The sequence below is a fragment of the Doryrhamphus excisus genome, chromosome 18 (genome assembly GCF_030265055.1).
Source record: "Doryrhamphus excisus isolate RoL2022-K1 chromosome 18, RoL_Dexc_1.0, whole genome shotgun sequence".
NCBI classification, from domain to species: Eukaryota; Metazoa; Chordata; class Actinopteri; order Syngnathiformes; family Syngnathidae; genus Doryrhamphus; species Doryrhamphus excisus.
Genome location: NC_080483.1, coordinates 11,772,539 through 11,791,277, shown reverse-complemented (window position 1 = coordinate 11,791,277; position 18,739 = coordinate 11,772,539). Strand labels below are relative to the sequence as shown.

Here is an 18,739-nt window from a genome sequence, read left to right as displayed (position 1 = left end):
TCTTTCTACTATAATTGATAGTTTTGCATATTACGACATCCAAGCTACACAACCAGTATCGGAAACACAATCCAGATCGGAATTTAGCCTTCTAAACAGTACTGTGGCAAAGCACTTTGTGTAAACATGGCTTTCCCAAGAACGACTATGACCTCAGTTGCCGTCTGAAATTTGACATGAAACAGTCATGTTGGTTCCGCTTGTTTTTGATGATTTTCTAAAAAAAAGCGGGCCTCTTTTGTGTTTATTTTTATACTTGCTGCCATATAAAATACACCAAAAGGCTCAAATAACCTTTTATAGAGCGATTAGGAGCACAACTGTTTAACAGGCATTTTAATAACATGGCTAAGAAGGAAATACTCAACGTGCCTTTAAGGTTTTTTTTTTTTAGTATCTCAAAACTTCTGAGCACTCCAGACTTAGTAGTCCTAAAAACCAAAGACCCAGACAGGCAGGCACTAGGACCGCCCAAGAAACCTTGAAAAGGAGCATGGTCTGTGCTGTACTAGCTCACTATCAGAAGAAGTTTCCAACAAGTACAGAGCTCAGAGAGGATAAGGTTTGGGACAAATGGCAAAGAATGTCATCTTCTCTTAGACAACCTGTGGACACACTGTGGAATATATTTTAATAATTCTCCTGTGGAGCAACAAGGGACCCCTGTGCAGAGGTAGGGCACTTTTGGGCTACTCCAGAAAATCTAAGAAATCAAAAAAATATGAAAAAACTATAATTTAGCAAACTATAATAATGAAGATTTATTCGGTTTAATGCTTTTTCAGGTGCTTATAGGAGACTTTCTCATATTTTATTAGCACAATTTTACATTTCCTGCCCTTATGTTTGTTGTTAAATACAACCTGCTGGGCATTTTAATGACTTAACTGTACTACTGAGACTATCCTTGAGGCTTGAGTGCTGTAGATCAGCTCCACTATGGAAGCCTCCATCCCCTGCGAGACTGCTGAAGCGCATCGGCGGGCTCATCAGGTTACACTGTGACCACTACTAGCAGACCTGCAACTACTCTGCTGTGGAGGTAAAAAAAAAAAAATCCTGCAGAGTTCCCGGGGTTTGTGTGGTATGTTGGCGTGGAAACAAGAAGGTAGCTGCAGGGCAATTTCCTCAAATTATGCCACAGAGCTCAAATGAATTGCATTCTTGTCATAATAGCAGATGATTATACCGGAGAAGACTTGCTACTATTTGGGTGTCTTCTTCATGAGAGGAACTCATTTTGGATTTGGATTGCATTGAAAAGATCGTTTTTTAACTATGCAGATTAAATATGCCCCTAAAATCTGTATTTGTGTGACCCTAAAGCAGGGGTGCTCACACTTTTTTTTTAGCCTAAGCTACATTTAACAATGATCAAGTCCCAAAGCTCCACCTCCTACTATATACATAGAGAATATATATTTATAATATTCATTAATTTGCAAATTATTAGTATTTCACATTCACAGTTTAAGTTTGCAGGTCATCAAAATAGTTTATATCATTCATTAATTCATTTTCTACCGCTTTTCCTCACGAGGGTCGCGGGGGGTGCTGGAGCCTATCCCAGCTGTCTTCGGGCGAGAGGCGGGGTACACCCTGGACTGGTCGCCAGCCAATCACAGGGCACATATAGACAAACAACCATTCACACTCACATTCATACCTATGGACAATTTGGAGTCGCCAATTAACCTAGCATGTTTTTGGAATGTGGGAGGAAACCGGAGTACCCGGAGAAAACCCACGCATGCACGGGGAGAACATGCAAACTCCACACAGAGATGGCCGAGGTGGGGATTGAACCCTGGTCTCCTAGCTGTGAGGTCTGCGCGCTAACCACGAGACCGCCGTGCCGCCTTTATATCATTCAGTAATACACAATTCAATTTAATATGACAATTAAATTATCGGCATCAAACAATTTTTTCTACAACATAAACTTTTGTTATATTTATCCATAATGACAATAGTGTAATAGGTAATAAGTAATAATAAAGTATTTCTGTGTGTTGCTTGAGACATCTTTCTTATGGAGGTGCAACGTTTCTGACATGGGTGACATGTAGTGGTGTCATTTTAGGGGGCCTTCAGTCCTCCTAAAATGTTCTTAAGCCCCGTAAATAATTTGATACTTTTTACAGATTTAAAAAAATATATTGAATATATTGATTTATTGACAAATTATTTAATATAATAGGGCAAAAGCAGACTAATAAGCAAGGCTATAATGGTCCACATTCAAACATTCACAGAACATCATACAGTTCAGAACAGTGCTGAAATCGCATTCATTCACGCTATAAATCATTTCTATATCTTCAGCAGATCACAGTACATTAATCATCATTTGAGCTATTTTGCAAACCAGCTGTCGCTCCTTTTTCCAGAATGTTGAACCAAATGTGAACCAGCATCCCAAACTTCTTCAAGATACAGCAGCTTCTCTAGAGACTTCTGTTGCATATTAAGCAGGCCAAAAAGAGCATCAGATTAAAAAGCTGTCCAATGATTTTTGTGCTTGGCAGTATTGATGGCGCCATTTTGGTAATGGTAATGGTAATGGTTTGATTTCATTTGAACATGCATCAGATTACAATTGAATGCATCACATAATCAGTTCACAGTTCCACATGTCCAAAAGGAGTAGGAAGAAGCAAAGCTTATTAAATCCTACCCCTCCATCTGTACTTTTACAGTAACTCAGTAACTGTTACATTTGTTCACTTCCTGCTTTCCTAATATAGTTTACGTTTTTTCAATTTCAATTTTTTCATTTTTATTTTTATCCTTTGGCCATCTTCTTAATGGCATAGAATCCGGTCGTCTCCTTAATAATTAGAACATGTTGTGGACAGCTAAGAAGGCTGAATGATGCATTCTTACCATGACCAACAGACTAACAGTATTCAGATGAACAGCCATATTAATCATCTTTGATCAATACTTGTCACACTCATTTTTTGTATTATGCATCTTCTCGGCCACATATGGTGGAAAATGCCTTCAGAAAAATATGGAGAGGAAAATGATGCTAGGACGCTTATGATGTCTCTCCAAACATTTAGCAGGGAAGGGCATTAGTGATACAGACCTTTAGTCATCGACCATGCGAGGGGACCACTGTTTAGATGCTGGGATTATTGGTAATTTTTCAAGCACGCAGGGATGGTAGCTGGAGGCGGAAAGTCGCTAAAGATGTTTGGGGAAAAAAAAAAAAAAACTCTGGAACTTGATCCGGACCGTCTGCTCCTCGTGATTGTTCTTGTGTTGGCACTTGGACTTGGTCGTTATGGGTTTGGTGTCGTTTGAGGGCAACATTTCCACTGTGTGGTCAGGACAAATACTCTGTAGCTTATATAGGATTGAAAAACCTTGTCCTGGAACACTGACTGGTGACCTGTTCAGGGTGTACCAGTCAGCTGGGATAGGCTCCAGCTCACCTTTGACCCCAATGAGGGTAGTAATATACATTTTTGTTGGGTATATTTTAGGTTATCTTGGACTTCATTAGCATAATGTTTGTGTAGACCACTCAAAAAAACATGATGGAACATTAGAGTCTGGGCTGAGATGATGGTCCCCATTTTCCCTGGAAGGGTGTGTGCCAACTATCATGGAATTACACTCCTCAGCCTTCCTGGTTAAGGTGCATTCAAGGTTTCTGGAGATGAGATTCCTCTGGATTCAGGAGGAGATGTTTGGTTTTTGTCCAGATTGTGGAACTGCATGCACGGGGAGAACATACAAACTCTACACAGAGATGGCTGAGGGTGGGATTGAACTCGGGTCTCCTTGCTGCGAGGTCTGCACGCTAACCACTCAACCACTGTGCAGCCCAACTCTTAATTAATCATAATTTAAAACAGTTCAAGACATATTAGAACACAACAACAACAACACAAACTAGAATTTCGATCAAGGTTTCTCCAACTATTTTGGACCGGGAGGGGGTTGACACACCAGATGGGGGGTAAGTTACAGTATGTGGATTCAACGCAGTTTCAGAAACCTGCAACAAAATCCTCAACCAATCGTAATGGCCGTGTTTGTGGTGACGGAAGACATATTCACAGATGATATTCCAATTGCGACACCTTACATCCAAATTCCCAGGCAAGGCCAAATTCCCACGCCCCTGAGCCCACCACCTGGCCCTACAGCACGGCAGACAAGTGGTTAGCAGACCACACAGGAAAGCCGGGTTCAATTCCATGTTCTCCCCGTGCATGCGTGGGTTTTCTCCGGGTACTCCGGTTTCCTCCCACATTCCAAAAACATGCTAGGTTAATTGGCGACTCCAAATTGTCCATAGGTATGAATGTGAGTGTGAATGGTTGTTTGTCTATATGTGCCCTGTGATTGGCTGGCGAACAGTCCAGGGTGTACCTCGCCTCTTGCCCAAAGACAGCTGGGATAGGCTCCAGCACCCCTGTGACCCTGGTGAGGATAAGCGGTAGAAAATGAATGAATGAATGAATGTCCTGTGTCGTGTACTCGTTTAAATGAATTTAAACTGTAGGTTGGGATTTTTGATTAACTGGGAAACTTTAAGAACAGCTTGTAGATTAATCTAAGTTCCAATTTGGAGATTGGAACGCTGACGATGTTTTGATAATAGAATATATAGTTTGGATAATGATTGAGGGCCAGATATATATATATATATAAAACGTAAAAACTAATGACTTTGTTACACAGAATAAACCGGAATAAACCATAACACATTTCTTGAATACTTACGTACAAATTAAAGCTATAATTAGAGCAAGTTTCCGTTACGTGTGTGTATATATATATATATATATATATATATATATATATATATATATATATATATATATATATATATATATATATATATATATATATATATATATATATATATATATATATATATATATATATATATATATATATATATATATATATATATATATATATATATATATATATATATATATATTATGATATTTTTAATGCAATGTACTTATTGGCATGCTTGAACTTCTGCAAAAGTAGTCTCTGCAGTTGCAACTGAATGTTCTTATCAGTAATTTATTTGACGTCACATTTCATTTTTCTCAGTTTATTCATTGTATTCTCCTCTTGTGAGTCAAAAGAAGCAGTTTCAAGGAGTTTTATTTTTTTCTCCAATTCTAATTCCAATAATATTTCTTTCTTTTTCTGATATCATGAAAAGGAAATAATTTTACCACCACATAACTACTTTTGCTGTCTCCCAGAGAACATAAGCCAAGGTTTCTGGTTGGGCATTAAAGTCCAAGAACATTGTCTACTCTATCTGAGAGTATTTTAGAATCTGGATCTTTAAGTAATGATGTATTAAGTAAGTATTTAGTAGGTGTACTTATAGTTTGGTTAGTAAAAAAGAAAGAGACTGGGGTGTGGTCACTAATGGTGATAGAATGTATGTGAAGATTTGATATGTCTGTTAAGACTGAAGTACTTGTTAAGCAGTATTCAATATAAGAGTAATTGTGGTGAACTGGTGGGAAACACGTACGTATATTCCCTTGTGAGTAGGAGGATAAGAACGCCAAAGCATCAGAAAATCCTTCATCTATTTCTTCAGTATTGCTGTTGATTGACACTTACGGTGTCTCCCAGCCGGACTAGATCAGTCTATATCAGGATTAAATACTAAGTTGAGGTCTCCTCCCAAGATGAAGCTTGACTCCAAGAGAAGGACAAAAAATTTGAAAAAAGGAGGGGTAATCAACATGAGGGTTGTATATGATGGCAATGCAGATATTAACAGATATTCAGATATGTTTGTTATTATTTATCTACCTCATGTGTCTGCAATATTGTTGTGGAGTGTATACTTTTCCCTCCTGGTAATTAAAATGGCTACCAATCTCCGTTTGGAATTGTAACTTTCTAAATATGTATTTGGGAACTGTGGTGAGTGAAATGTATAGACAGCCAATTTGAAGATGCGAGTCTCTTGTAGTAAGACATTAGCCACGTATACATGGACCCAAATATTCCAATTGCATTCGGTTTATTTGCTCAAATGGAAAGAATGTAATCTTTGTATACACCTCATTCCGAAAGAAAAGTGCCAATCCGAATTTTCTTCTTCTGTTGTTTATTGGCGGTTGGCAAGCAGCTTTCGTGTGCATTACCGCCATCTGTGGAACAGAATGTGCGTGTGTGTATTGGGCGATATGGCCCTTAACATGCATCACAATATTTTTAGCAAGTATGATATGATATGACGATATAAAACGAAAGCTTCAAACCTTAAGCCATGTAATGAAATACACATTATATTTATTGGTAACAAAACTGGCTAACTTTTCTAATGGGATGTCAGCCTATGCACACATTGCTACTAAATCTTCAACAAACTGTAATGCTTGTGATGAAGGAAGATGTAGTCACCCATGCAATTCCATCTGCATATGGAAGATATTTTATGACACTCTTAAAAAAGAGGAGTGAAAGAACGGGAGAAAAAAACAATGTGACATGTCAGGCAGAAAATGGGGCTTAATTTGGGAATGGTGCAGACAGTATATACAGGTTGAATACACATATCTCAGGCATATTAATATGAAAAAGAAAAATGTTACCCGATTAACATAATAGATGATCAGTTACCATATTAGCATGATTATTACAGCCATTGTGTGGTTTTCCGATTGCGGTATTGCAGTCCTTTAACGTAAAACTAATAGCCCTAAGTTTGGGAAAAGCTGAAATGTATACTATTAAGAAGAAAGAAATCTACCGCCATATCTATCCAACATTTAATAGGTCCTGCCAGGTTTGGTTAAGTAAACAGCTTTTCTAAAATATGACTTCCTTAGCATCAGCATAAAACAAATGCTTGGATGTCAGACGTGTTCTATTGCCAAAACCGCTGCTATTGTTTAGCGACTATCAGAACCACTAAAAGCCAATATGCAACTTTAAGCTATTTTGACCTGGCAATCGTCAGAATCCTGCTGGGAGACATAGAAGGCAATAAAACTAAGATCTGTTCTACACTTGTTCTCTCGCACATTGACGCTTCTTAAACACATTCAGTGATTTATTTTTGTAGTTATGAACGCAACACTGGAGGATGTTTTTTCCATAAAGATAGAAACTGCATGATTTTTATGGCACATGTGATGCACCTAAAAATGGCCAATGTTGGAAAGAACGATGTAAAAGACCAAATAGCTTAGTCTGAAATTAAAACAGCCTTCTTGGTCTAAGCGTTGATATTTAATCCGGCGTCGAAGGTCACTGTGCCTTTAAATCAAGGAAGCCATCAACAATGGATTGGACCGAGTTTGATTCCCAAGAAGACAGGATGTAACAAACTTTAGCTCAAGTGATGGCCTTCTTTGTTGAGCATAAACGGTCATTTTGTCACGAAAAAAGATGATGTGTTTAGTGACCTCTACAATGAGTCGGTCGTTTTCAGTACACTCGTTATATTTCATGTATCCTGGTATAAAAACAATCTGTTTTTGGCTTATGAAACATTCTTTCTCGAGCTGGTTTTACTTATCCCTGACAGCATGAATTTTCATAGATTTTCATGTGTGTGTTGAGCAGGAAGTACAGAGCACAGACTGTAAATCACAGAGTTAAGACACCCGCAGTTGTGTGTATTGTATTACATGAAAAAAAATGGCTACCATGGTCGTCCAGATGTTGCCTTCAGATCTTCTGGATATCATGGCGTTGTTTGAATGGAAATGCTTGAATCCAGTTGTCAGTACTTTAGGTCAAGGTTAGGAAAGTTTTCGTCCATGTTTGTATGCATTAAAGGCCAAATGTGTTAACGCACCAATATTCCACCTGAGCCAAGTCACCCTGAAGAGGATTTGGAATCTTATCCTGGAGCCTATCCCACCCTATACACCCTGGACTGGTCGCCAGCCAATCACAGGGCACATACGTATAGACAAACAACCATTCACACTCAGATTCATACCTATGGACAATTTGGAGTCGCCAATTAACCTAGCATGTTTTTGGAATGTGGGAGGAAACCGGAGTACCCGGAGAAAACCCACGCATGCACGGGGAGAACATGCAAACTCCACACAGAGAAGGCCGAGGGTGGGATTGAACTCGGGTTTTCTAGCTGTAAGGTCTTCGCGCTAACCACCAGACCGCTGTGCAACTCAGCATTGTGATATTTGTGCAGCAAAAATGTCCTTAAAAGCTTTTCAGTCTTCAGTTGTGTACAGACTGAGAGTCTGAGATGACCGAGGGTGGAATCAAACTCGGGGTTCCTAGCTGTGAGGCCTGCATGCTAACCACTCGGTGGCATGCAGCCGTAATGGAAAATTGGAGTACCAATAAATTACCCATTAATTTTCAAATGGGAAAATTGTCACAGTAATAGTAGTTTTCATGTTGTTTTCACCTCTAAAACCAGTCTAAACAGGCATCCTAACCATTCTGCAACTTTGCATTCATATCAATTTATTGATGAAATAAGCAAAGCCCGAGAACACACGTGGGCAAGAAAACCCGACTGTCAGTCATACAGTATGTTCCAATTCTTTTGCTCACATGAAAAATGGGTGGGTTCAAACAAAAGGTGCTATCGACTCGCTTGTCAATTTGATCCAGATGTAAAAACCTGGGAATAAAAGCTGAAATGTTGCTCTCAAACCTCACATTCATCTTTTGATGTCCAATTTTTTTCAATTCCAACCCAAAAATAAGGAATTGGCTTTGTTGGAATACTTTTAGACAACACTGGAGCTTCCTTTTCAAATACAAGTATTTCAAAATAAAAGAAAGAAAGAATGAAAAACACAATGAAGAAATTAGAGTGCCTTATTCAAAGTGCTGTATGCTATTGAGATGTGGTGTCATGACCTTAAAAAGGTGCTTCTTGTTGGAAAACCCTCCAACAATTCTGCAAAGATGAGTGGGACAAAATTAGTTATCACAAACACTTGATTGCAGTTGTTGCTGCTAAGGGTGACCCAACCGGTTATTAGGTTTAAAGGGCAATCACTTTTTCCATACAGGTCTATGCGGGTTTGTTTGTTTTTCTCCATTAATAAATAAAAATATGGATGTATGATCTGAAACATTAACGTTTCATGAAAAAAATCCGACATCAGGAAAGGGGCAAAGGCTTTTTCACACCACTGTATTCATTTTTGACACACTGTCTGTTACCCACAGGACCCAAAAGCAAATAATCATAAGTTGAGTCGATTATGCAGTCTAAGTTAAAAATTATGCCGCCCTGACGTCAGCTTTTCATTATCGTGACAAAAACAAAAAACACAAGACCGCATATCACTCAAACTTTGCTGTGTCGGTTTAACAACTGTGATTTCCCACATAATCACTAATCTTAATGTTCCAAAACAAAGCTTCGCAAACATTTACAAATCTTAGCCTTGACCCGAGCTGCAGTTCAAGCAGCTTTGCTCAAGTTTCGATCTATTCTCTAAATATTCATGCATTGCGGCTTTGGCAGACATTTTTTTTCTGTTCTTTTTCTCTCTGTAATGATGGCAGCCTAATCCTGTTTTAACTGGACTGGAATAATATTTTGGCATTTAGCATGTAAAATCAGTGAGGCAAGGGCTTGAATCTTGGATGTTACGAACCTAAATGATAGGCATTTTATCCCAAATTTCCTCTGGTTTAAACAAAGTATAACAAAACCTGACATAAAAAAAAACAAACTGATCTCATGAGGTCTGACGGGATGAGGATAATATATATAAATAAGGATATTAACATTGTGATGGGAAATATCTACATATGTGCGGTATCACATACAGATCAAAATTAATTATTTTTTTTGTTCACACTGAAAAAAAAATGGAAAAAAATGCACAAAAATCACTGGTAGCTTGAAAAAATCGAATGGGGAAATCCAAGCGCCAATCATAAATAGCATTATAATGAAAACAACGCACAGGAAGTTGCACAAAAACAAAGAAACCCATGTTGATAAAAACATTATCTCTCTGGTGAAGGCAAAACATGTAAAGTTCCTGCGTGGCTCATAAAAAAACAGCCTCAGGAAGCAGTATACAATAATTACCATAGCAACAAAGTATTTCCCTGACTGCCTATAAATGTTATTCAAGTTGAGACCGTCTTTCATTACTAACATCCCACAGCACAGTTGATGTTAATTAAAGGATTCACCTCCATTATAAATGGCAGGAGAGGGTTGTGGCTATTGAGTATAACAACTATACAGTTCCTACCGGCGATATGATGACATGTTTTCAGAAAACATTTTTCAATGCATGGATTTGAAAGGGTCACCCGCAATGCGTCTGCGTGACTGAATACAAGCGGCGTTATTATTTTTCTGCAATCAAATCAGCATGCTGGCTGCTTGATTAGGTTCGGTAAAGCTACCTTCATTAGTGGAGGGTCAGCGGTTGTGTGTTAGATCTTCGTCCGTCACTAATGGAGCGTGACCATGGCCGCCATGCAAAGTCCACTCCGACAAGGAGGACCGACTGAGCACAAGTCCGCATTCATGCACGGCATATACAAGCCTGCTATTATACCTGCACAATCCATGATGATTCATCTTAGAAATTGTACCTTGAAAAGATAGTGTTTACTTTTTTGGTGCATGTTTAATTCCCTCATCCTAATCCTAATCGATATCTAATCGACTGCATAACAACCAAACAATCAAAGCATCAACACACAAAAGTTAACTTTTGTAACTTGACAAATTTTGGGATTAAAACACATAAAAAATATCTATGTACGCGGGCTTGTGTTATGTAAGTCACTTATGCATGAGCACTATTTTGTAATTTTTTTATTATTTCATGAAGTCATCTACTTACAATATAAGAATTTTGTTAATTTTCAGTCAACAGTACACAATGGTAACAATAACCGACTGAGAAAATTCATTCATTCATTTTCTACTGCTTATCCTCACGAGGGTCGCGGGGTGTGCTGGAGCCTATCCCAGCTGTCTTGGGGCGAGAGGCGGGGTACACCCTGAGGTCTGCGCGCTAAGCACTTGACTGCCATGCAGCCCACTGAGAAAATTAAATGTTAATGGTTTTATTTCATTTGAACATGCATCAGATTACAATTAAATGCATCATATAATCAGTTCACAGTTCCACATGTCCAAAAGGAGTAGGAAGAAGCAAAGCTTATTAAATCCTACCCCTCCATCTGGTACTTTTACAATCAGTAACTGTTACATTTGTTCACTTCCTGCTTTCCATAATACAGTTTACTTTTACAATCAGTAACTGTTTCATTTGTTCACTTCCTGCTTTCCATAATACAGTTTACTTTTACAATCAGTAACTGTTTCATTTGTTCACTTCCTGCTTTCCATAATACAGTTTAAGTTTTTTTATATAATAAAGGTGAAAAAGCCTTTAATATTAAGTGAAAGTGTGCCTTATAGTGCAGAAAACAAGCTAGTTGACCTTCTGCTATGGTCAGTATTTTTGCATTAGTAGCAGTAGTGGGAGCCATTGTTTGGAATAGTTTAGATAGCATCATGGTTACTTCTACGCAAATGTGGGGAAATAAATGAAACAGCATACTTAGTATCATATATACCATAGCACTTCAGGTAAGGCTAATAATGCAAGTAAGGCTGAGGCCTAATCCAAGGCTCCATTGGCCCAGAGCACCACTCTGGTGCACGGCCCAGTCTCGTGAATTTTTGTAGCCCACCGATTAGGCGCAAAATGCTGACTGGACTGTTTTATTTAACCACTAAAAAAAAAAAAAAGTTTTGCATCAGACGTTCGAAAATAACTCGAGACGTCTGTTTTCTATGAACGACCTTTTTCTGCCGTCATAAAACGCGCCAAATGTGAGAAGCGTCGCCGCAAGACGTTTCACTAAGATTTACATATTGAAAAACTATAAACTAACTCCAAACTATAATTCATTCAGGAAATAGTTTGAATAACACACAATGAAATATTTCTTTAAATTTGCTCAGTGACCTCTATCAGTTGAAAAGTCATATTTCACATCAATGCAAGTAATGCACATTGAACACAACACCAACATTTGAAGCAAAAACTGACACACAACCAAGGTTAGCTTCTTTAGCTTATCAAAGCCACAATAAAACCAACTTCATCCATGAAACAAGTTCAGAAATAAAAGTGTAATAGAAAGAAATAAACACTTGAACTTACAAAGCTGATATGAAGTCCATGAGGTCTTTACTATCCCTTCCTGGTTTAGCAAACAGGAAGTGATGCGTTTCAAGGTATTTTACAGGAATGATCCCACAATGCTGCATTCAGGACTACTGGTAAATCACAAATATCAAACTGGTAGCTTTTAAGATAAAGGGCCCCAGGAAACAAAACATGGCATACAACCACAATATACAATCTACAATCTTTAGGCCACACAGTTAGAAGACTCGGGTTTGATTCCCCCCCCCCCCCCCCCATCTCTGTGTATGCTCTCCCCGTTTCCTCCACAGTTTCCTCCAACATTCCAAAAACATGCTAGGTTAATTGGCGACTCCAAATTGTCCATAGGTATGAATGTGAGTGTGAATGGTTGTTTGTCTATATGTGCCCTGTGATTGGCTGGCTGTTGACCAGTCCAGGGTGTACCCCGCCTCTCGCCCGAAGACAGCTGGAATAGGCTCCAGCATACCCGTGACCCTCGTGAGGATAAGCAGTAGAAAATGAATGAATGAATTCTAAAAACGAGCGGCACGGCGGTCGAGTGGTTAGCGCGCAGACCTCACAGCTAGGAGACCAGGGTTCAATTCCACTCTCAGCCATCTCTGCGTGGAGTTTGCATGTCCTCCCTGGGTTTTATTCCGGGTACTCCGGTTTCCTCCCACATTCCAAAAACATGCTAGGTTAATTGGCGACTCCAAATTGTCCATAGGTATGAATGTGAGTGTGAATGGTTGTTTGTCTATATGTGCCCTGTGATTGGCTGGCTGGCGACCAGTCCAGGGTGTACCCCGCCTCTCGCCCGAAGATCTGTACAAAGTAACACCTTAAAAAGGCATAAGGTAGTCAAAAGTGATCATTTAATTTTACTAAACCTTAGCCAATCCTCATTGCTTATGTGGTTATCTCACCCCCTCCCTTGTCATTTTGCAACACTCTCACTGCACTGCAGATTAGTTATGAAGTCGGTATTATATTTTTAGGTGGCGTCAGTAACGAGGTGTCGAAAATGGTAACGCCGTTATGCTGACAGTAAGAGTAATTATTTAAATTACCCGTTACTGAAAAAAGTAATGGCGTTAGTAACATTATTCCCACCACTGCTGACAATGTACATTTACGATGTACAATGTACTAACAAAGCAAAAAAACTATTAAAAGTAGAATGCATCGTGAAGCCTACAGTTGGGAAGAAGGTGGCAAGAAAAGCTGGGTCCCACTTCCTGTGCCAGTGCACATACTCCACTGTCATTTAGAGTTGCGGCTTGTTTACTTTAAATGGAGGTATGGCTTACATTCCCGTCAGTGTTCCGTTTCTTGAGCCCCGCTTTTACATTCATAGAAGGAAAGCCACCATATGAACGTGACAAATGATTTCAGGCAACATGTTGTGGTCTGTCAGCAGCTATCATGTGAACCCACACAAAGTGTGACTCATATGAAAGCATTCCGCCTGAACCCATTCAAGCACAGCGTGCGTGATGACAGATGACACAACAAAATGAAAGACGGCGTCTATGTTGTGATGAATCATCATCAAATGACTTTGGCAAATTCGTCATGGCACTATAGCAGGCGAGGCGGTCATGGTGGCCATCTTTTTTTTTTAAGTTTTGGTATGTTCACAATGTGTGAGTCTGGTGAGAGTCAATAATAATGATAGCATTGGAGCGTGTTTACACTGAGGTTACGAGGCCACAAAAAAAGGCTGCTCATCTCTCAGCAGGGAGGAGGCGAGGCACGTGTGTGCTCGACGGAGGCCACATGGCAGGAGCCCCGAACGCAGCACGCTCCGGTCGCATCTTCTAGGTGCCACAAAAGAGGTGCTCCAGTTCCCGAGCAGAATCTGAAAAGGTAAAAAGACATCAAACAGGAAGTTATGGCTCTATTTTCTACCATCTATGATTTTTAAAGGTATACAGTAATCAATCCATCGCCCTTTTGCACTTTGAAATTCACAACTTTTCATTCATCTGGGGGTGCTGGAGCCTATCCCAGCTGTCTTCGGGTGAGAGGCGGGGTACACGCTCGACTGGTCGCCAGCCAATCACAGGGCACATATAGACAAACAACCATTCACACTCACATTCATACCTATGGACAATTTGGAGTCACCAATTAACCTAGCATGTTTTTGGAATGTGGGAGGAAACCGGAATACGTGGAGAAAACCCACGCATGCAAACTCCACACAGAGATGGCGGAGAGTGGGATTGAACCCTGGTCTCCGAGCTGTGAGGATCTGCGCGCTAACCACTAGTCCGCCGTGCAGCCCGAAATTAGACAATTTGGAGGATATTTGGGAGGAAACGGGAGTACACGGAGAAAACCCACGCATGCACGGGGAGAACATGCAAACTCCACACAGAGATGGAGGGTGGAATTGTATCGGCTCTCCTAGCTGTGAGGCCTGTGTGCAAATCACTCGTCCACCGTGCGAATTTAAAAAATTGTATTCATTCCGTTTCCTGAAAACTACACACGCTTTATAGTTTTATTTTAAAAACCATCTCTCACATGGATTAGTTCCAGTTCCAATAACATTGTTTCTCCTTTGTTAACAAAGCTAAACAGCAATCAAGTGTCATGGCTGCTTACTGAGTTAAGTTGCAGGAAAACACTGCCCTAAGTGTCATGGCAGAGAATTGCATAGTATGCGTTTAATCGCTCACTTTTGCATAACAGGGGACGAAAAAAAAAAATTAAAAATCCGCTATTGAATCACAACCTTTAAAATAAGCATCTAAAAAGAGTCCATTTTTGAAGACTTCACAGAGACACGTCATGTGCAAGTCACATGATGACAGGCTTTTGACTCCTTAATTGGAAGTGCCAACCATTCGAATACATGAGCTGTTCAGAAGAGACCGACCCCCCCCCCGGGGCATACGCCGCATAATAAACCTACCTGACAGTCACGGGTGTCGACACGCCTGCTGGGTTCGACGCTGCCTGTCAGGCCCAGCAAGGCGATGTGTGCTGAGAAGGGATGACAAGAAGAGATTATTATCACTATTATTACAAATGACACTTCACCGAGGGTCAATAGTGTCTGTCAACACAAGCCATGGTGTTATGGTGAATTAATGGGAAATTTATGCGCCGTGTTGAATATTCCAAGTTATAAAACATACCATAGTCACATTCAATTATGTTCAGATTCTAGTGTAGTGAAGTGGTGGGGAAATTTTTCCTATTATTCCTATTTTTCCTACTTGTGGAGAATTGTTGTTTTGCCTGCTCGTTAGTGGTAGATCACTGTTTTTCTTTTGTGCCTCTAAACAGTGTGAACATGCAGATATTTAATGGAGTCACCCAGACTTGTGTAAACATTGACTTGTTAAGACAACACATGACCTTTAAGCGTCATCTACAACAGCTCATGGGGGGAAATATTGGAACACTATCTGTGTACAGCCATGACTTTGATAGGATCTGAAATGTAACTGTGACCATCTCTGTGTTTAGTCTATTTTTTGTCCGAAACATTAAACAAAAATTTTTAAGATATAGATATAGATAGATAAAAGTTTTAAGATATTTTGATGTGACGATGTGTCATTGTTTCCACGTAAACAGAAAATGAGCTCAATATTGTTTAGTGTAAGTATGTCACAAACAAAACAACAATAGTGGGACATACTGCCACACAGTCAGGAGACCTGGGTTTGGTTCTCCACTGGGTTGAGCAAATTAAAAATTAAAAATTAAAAATTAAAAATTAAAAATTAAAAATTAAAAATTAAAAATTAAAAATTAAAAATTAAAAATTAAAAATTAAAAATTTATTCTTTTTCTACTGCTTTTCCTCATGAGGGTCACGGCGGTACTGGAGAAAATGAAAAATTAAAAACTTTAACTATATTAGGAAAGCAGGAAGTGAACAAATGTAACAGTTACTGATTGTAAAAGTATCAAATGGAGGGATAGGATTGAATAAGCTTTGCTTCTTCCTACTCCTTTTGGACATGTGGAACTGTGAACTGATTATGTGATGCATTCAATTGTAATCTGATGCATGTTCAAATGAAATTAAACCATTACCATTACATTCCAAAAACATGCTAGGTTAATTGGTGACTCCAAATTGTCCATAGGTATGAATGTGAGTGTGAATGGTTGTTTGTCTATATGTGCGCTGTGATTGGCTGGCGATCAGTCCAGAGTGTACCCTGCCTCTCGGGCGAAGTCAGCTGTGATAGGTTCCAACTTTCATGTGACGGTTTAGGCAGTAAAGCGCATGGATGGGTTAGGCTAAAGGTGTGTCGGTGTCACCCACAGGCGGTGTGCCCATGAGGTCGTCTATGCTGGTCCTGTTGCTTTTCTTCAGTGCCCAGGCTGCGGCTGCCGTCGGGGAGGACTTGGGCGCCGCCGCCACCGCACACCGGCAGGCTCCAGGTGACTCCATCCCAAAAGTGGACCCTAAACTCTTCAACAAGCGGCGCAGACTCTCTCCAAGGGTGCTCTTCAGCGTTCAGCCGCCTGACGCCGAGCCGACGGGGTCTCATGGCGAGAGAAGGAGCCGGCGGCGAGCCGGCCAGCCTCAGAACCGAGGTGTGTACTCTGTGTGCGAGAGCGTCAGTGTGTGGGTGGGCAACAAGACCAAGGCCACAGACATTTCCGGGAATGAGGTGACGGTGCTGCCGGACGTCAACATCAACAATGTCAACAAGAAGCAGTACTTCTTCGAGACCACGTGTCACAGTTCCCACGCGGGGAACTCGGGCTGCCTGGGCATTGACGCCCGACACTGGAACTCTCACTGCACCAACTCACACACTTTTGTCCGAGCATTGACTTCTTTTAAGAACCTGGTGGCTTGGAGGCTCATACGCATCAACGTGGCCTGCGTGTGCGTGCTCAGTCGCAAATCATGGCGACAGTGACGAGGCAAAACACACCACAAAGACGCTACATGCTAAAAACGTGTGGAACAACTTCAAGTTTTTTTTTTTACTTTCTGCACAAAGTAAATTATTAGTATTATGTCAAAGTATTGGGACTGCATGTACTGTGTATACGGCAGGCCTGGGTCAAACAGTCATTACGTGTTTTAAGACGCACAAAGTAACATTTGAAAAAGATGCACATGTGACTAAAATTTAATCCAAAGCCAAAAAAGATATTTTTTTTACATAAATTAAGGTAATATTAATGATGATGAACAAACAAAATGCAATTAATGTGATTAATATTAATGCTTGGTTCATTTTTTTTATCCCCTCTGGCATTTACTATTAATAATTGTACAAATGAGTATTAGGGCTACCGTGGGAAGAAAACCAGGGGTGGGCAAACTACATCCCGGGGGCCAAATACGGCCCACCAAGTGTTTGAATCCGGCCCGCCAGTTGCTTTTTAAGTATTTCAACTTTTGACATACAAACTGGCAACATGACTTGAAATTCGGATGTCTTATTTTGTAAAAAAATAAAATAAAATAAAAAAAACACAACAAAACTGTAAAATTAAATGACATACTTTGATGTGATCGGATGTTCAAAGTACTCCTGAAAAAAGGAACATGAGAACATACAGTTGATAGTATAAACCATAGAATTAGACAAACAATTCAAGGAAAATTATAAGCATAAAATAGTGTGTGTGTGTTATAAAAAATATTTGCCCACCCCTGGAAGAAAATAATAATACTACAAGAATCAGATCAACAATATTGCAAAAAATCAAGTCATTTTTTCCTTAGAATTTTAGCATTTTTTTAAATATTATTTTATCATTAAATAAAATTAAATTAATTAAAATTAATACATTAATTAATTAATTAAAATATATCATTAAATATCATAATATATCATTAAATATCATATCGATATCATTAAATATATCATAATTTATATTGCGTGGCTATTTTCTTCAGTGTGGCCCTAATACTCTTTTGTATTAGCAAAATAATGTCCTAAAATAAACCACAAAGTCAACAGAGTTATACTTGGACTTTTCCATTTTACAAAATACAAGGGACTTACTTACTCACACTCTATTGAATGTTTATGACTATTTCAAATGTTGCTGGATTCAAGCTGCTAGTGTAAAAAACCCTGTAAGAAGTTTCAGGATATTTTAATGATACAGACAAGTAAAGAATCGTTGAACAGAACATAGCTTTCCTCCAAAACGGCAGGTTTCAACTTGACAAGCTTTTGAGGCAGCTAAGTGGCGACAACAGCAATCCTCAACACAACAACACACTCATACTGTAAGTGTTTCTATAGTACTCTTTGGCCCAGGCCTGATATGAGGAAAACATTTCATTAAATGTTGATTATTTATTAAATACTTACATACATATTGTGTGTTTCTTGAATGTATGGAGTCTAGTTTAGTTCAATCATAAAATATATTTTGGACTAGATTTGGCGGGGAATGAATACAAAAAAAAATACATATGGGTTCAATTTACTGTAATTTTAACTTTCCACTCTTCATAGTATAAGTAACACTAGAATAACATTTCCCATAAATCAGCTTTGGCTGTAGTAGGTAAATAATAACTTTTTATATGTTGGCAGTGATTTACACTGGTTGCACAACATCTAGTAAAGAGGAGTGCTGAAGCA

General features: G+C 39.3%; 1 protein-coding gene across 1 annotated transcript; it reads left to right on the top strand.

Moving 5' to 3' along the window:
• The first annotated feature begins 529 nt into the window (after window positions 1-529).
• Window positions 530-17,839, top strand: ngfb (nerve growth factor b (beta polypeptide)). The gene is made up of 3 exons (XM_058054586.1): window positions 530-673; window positions 13,885-14,015; window positions 16,443-17,839. Exon 3 carries the CDS (start codon window positions 16,454-16,456, stop codon window positions 17,045-17,047), a length of 594 nt encoding a protein of 197 aa, XP_057910569.1. The 5' UTR covers window positions 530-673; window positions 13,885-14,015; window positions 16,443-16,453; the 3' UTR covers window positions 17,048-17,839.
• The last annotated feature ends 900 nt before the right edge of the window (window positions 17,840-18,739 follow it).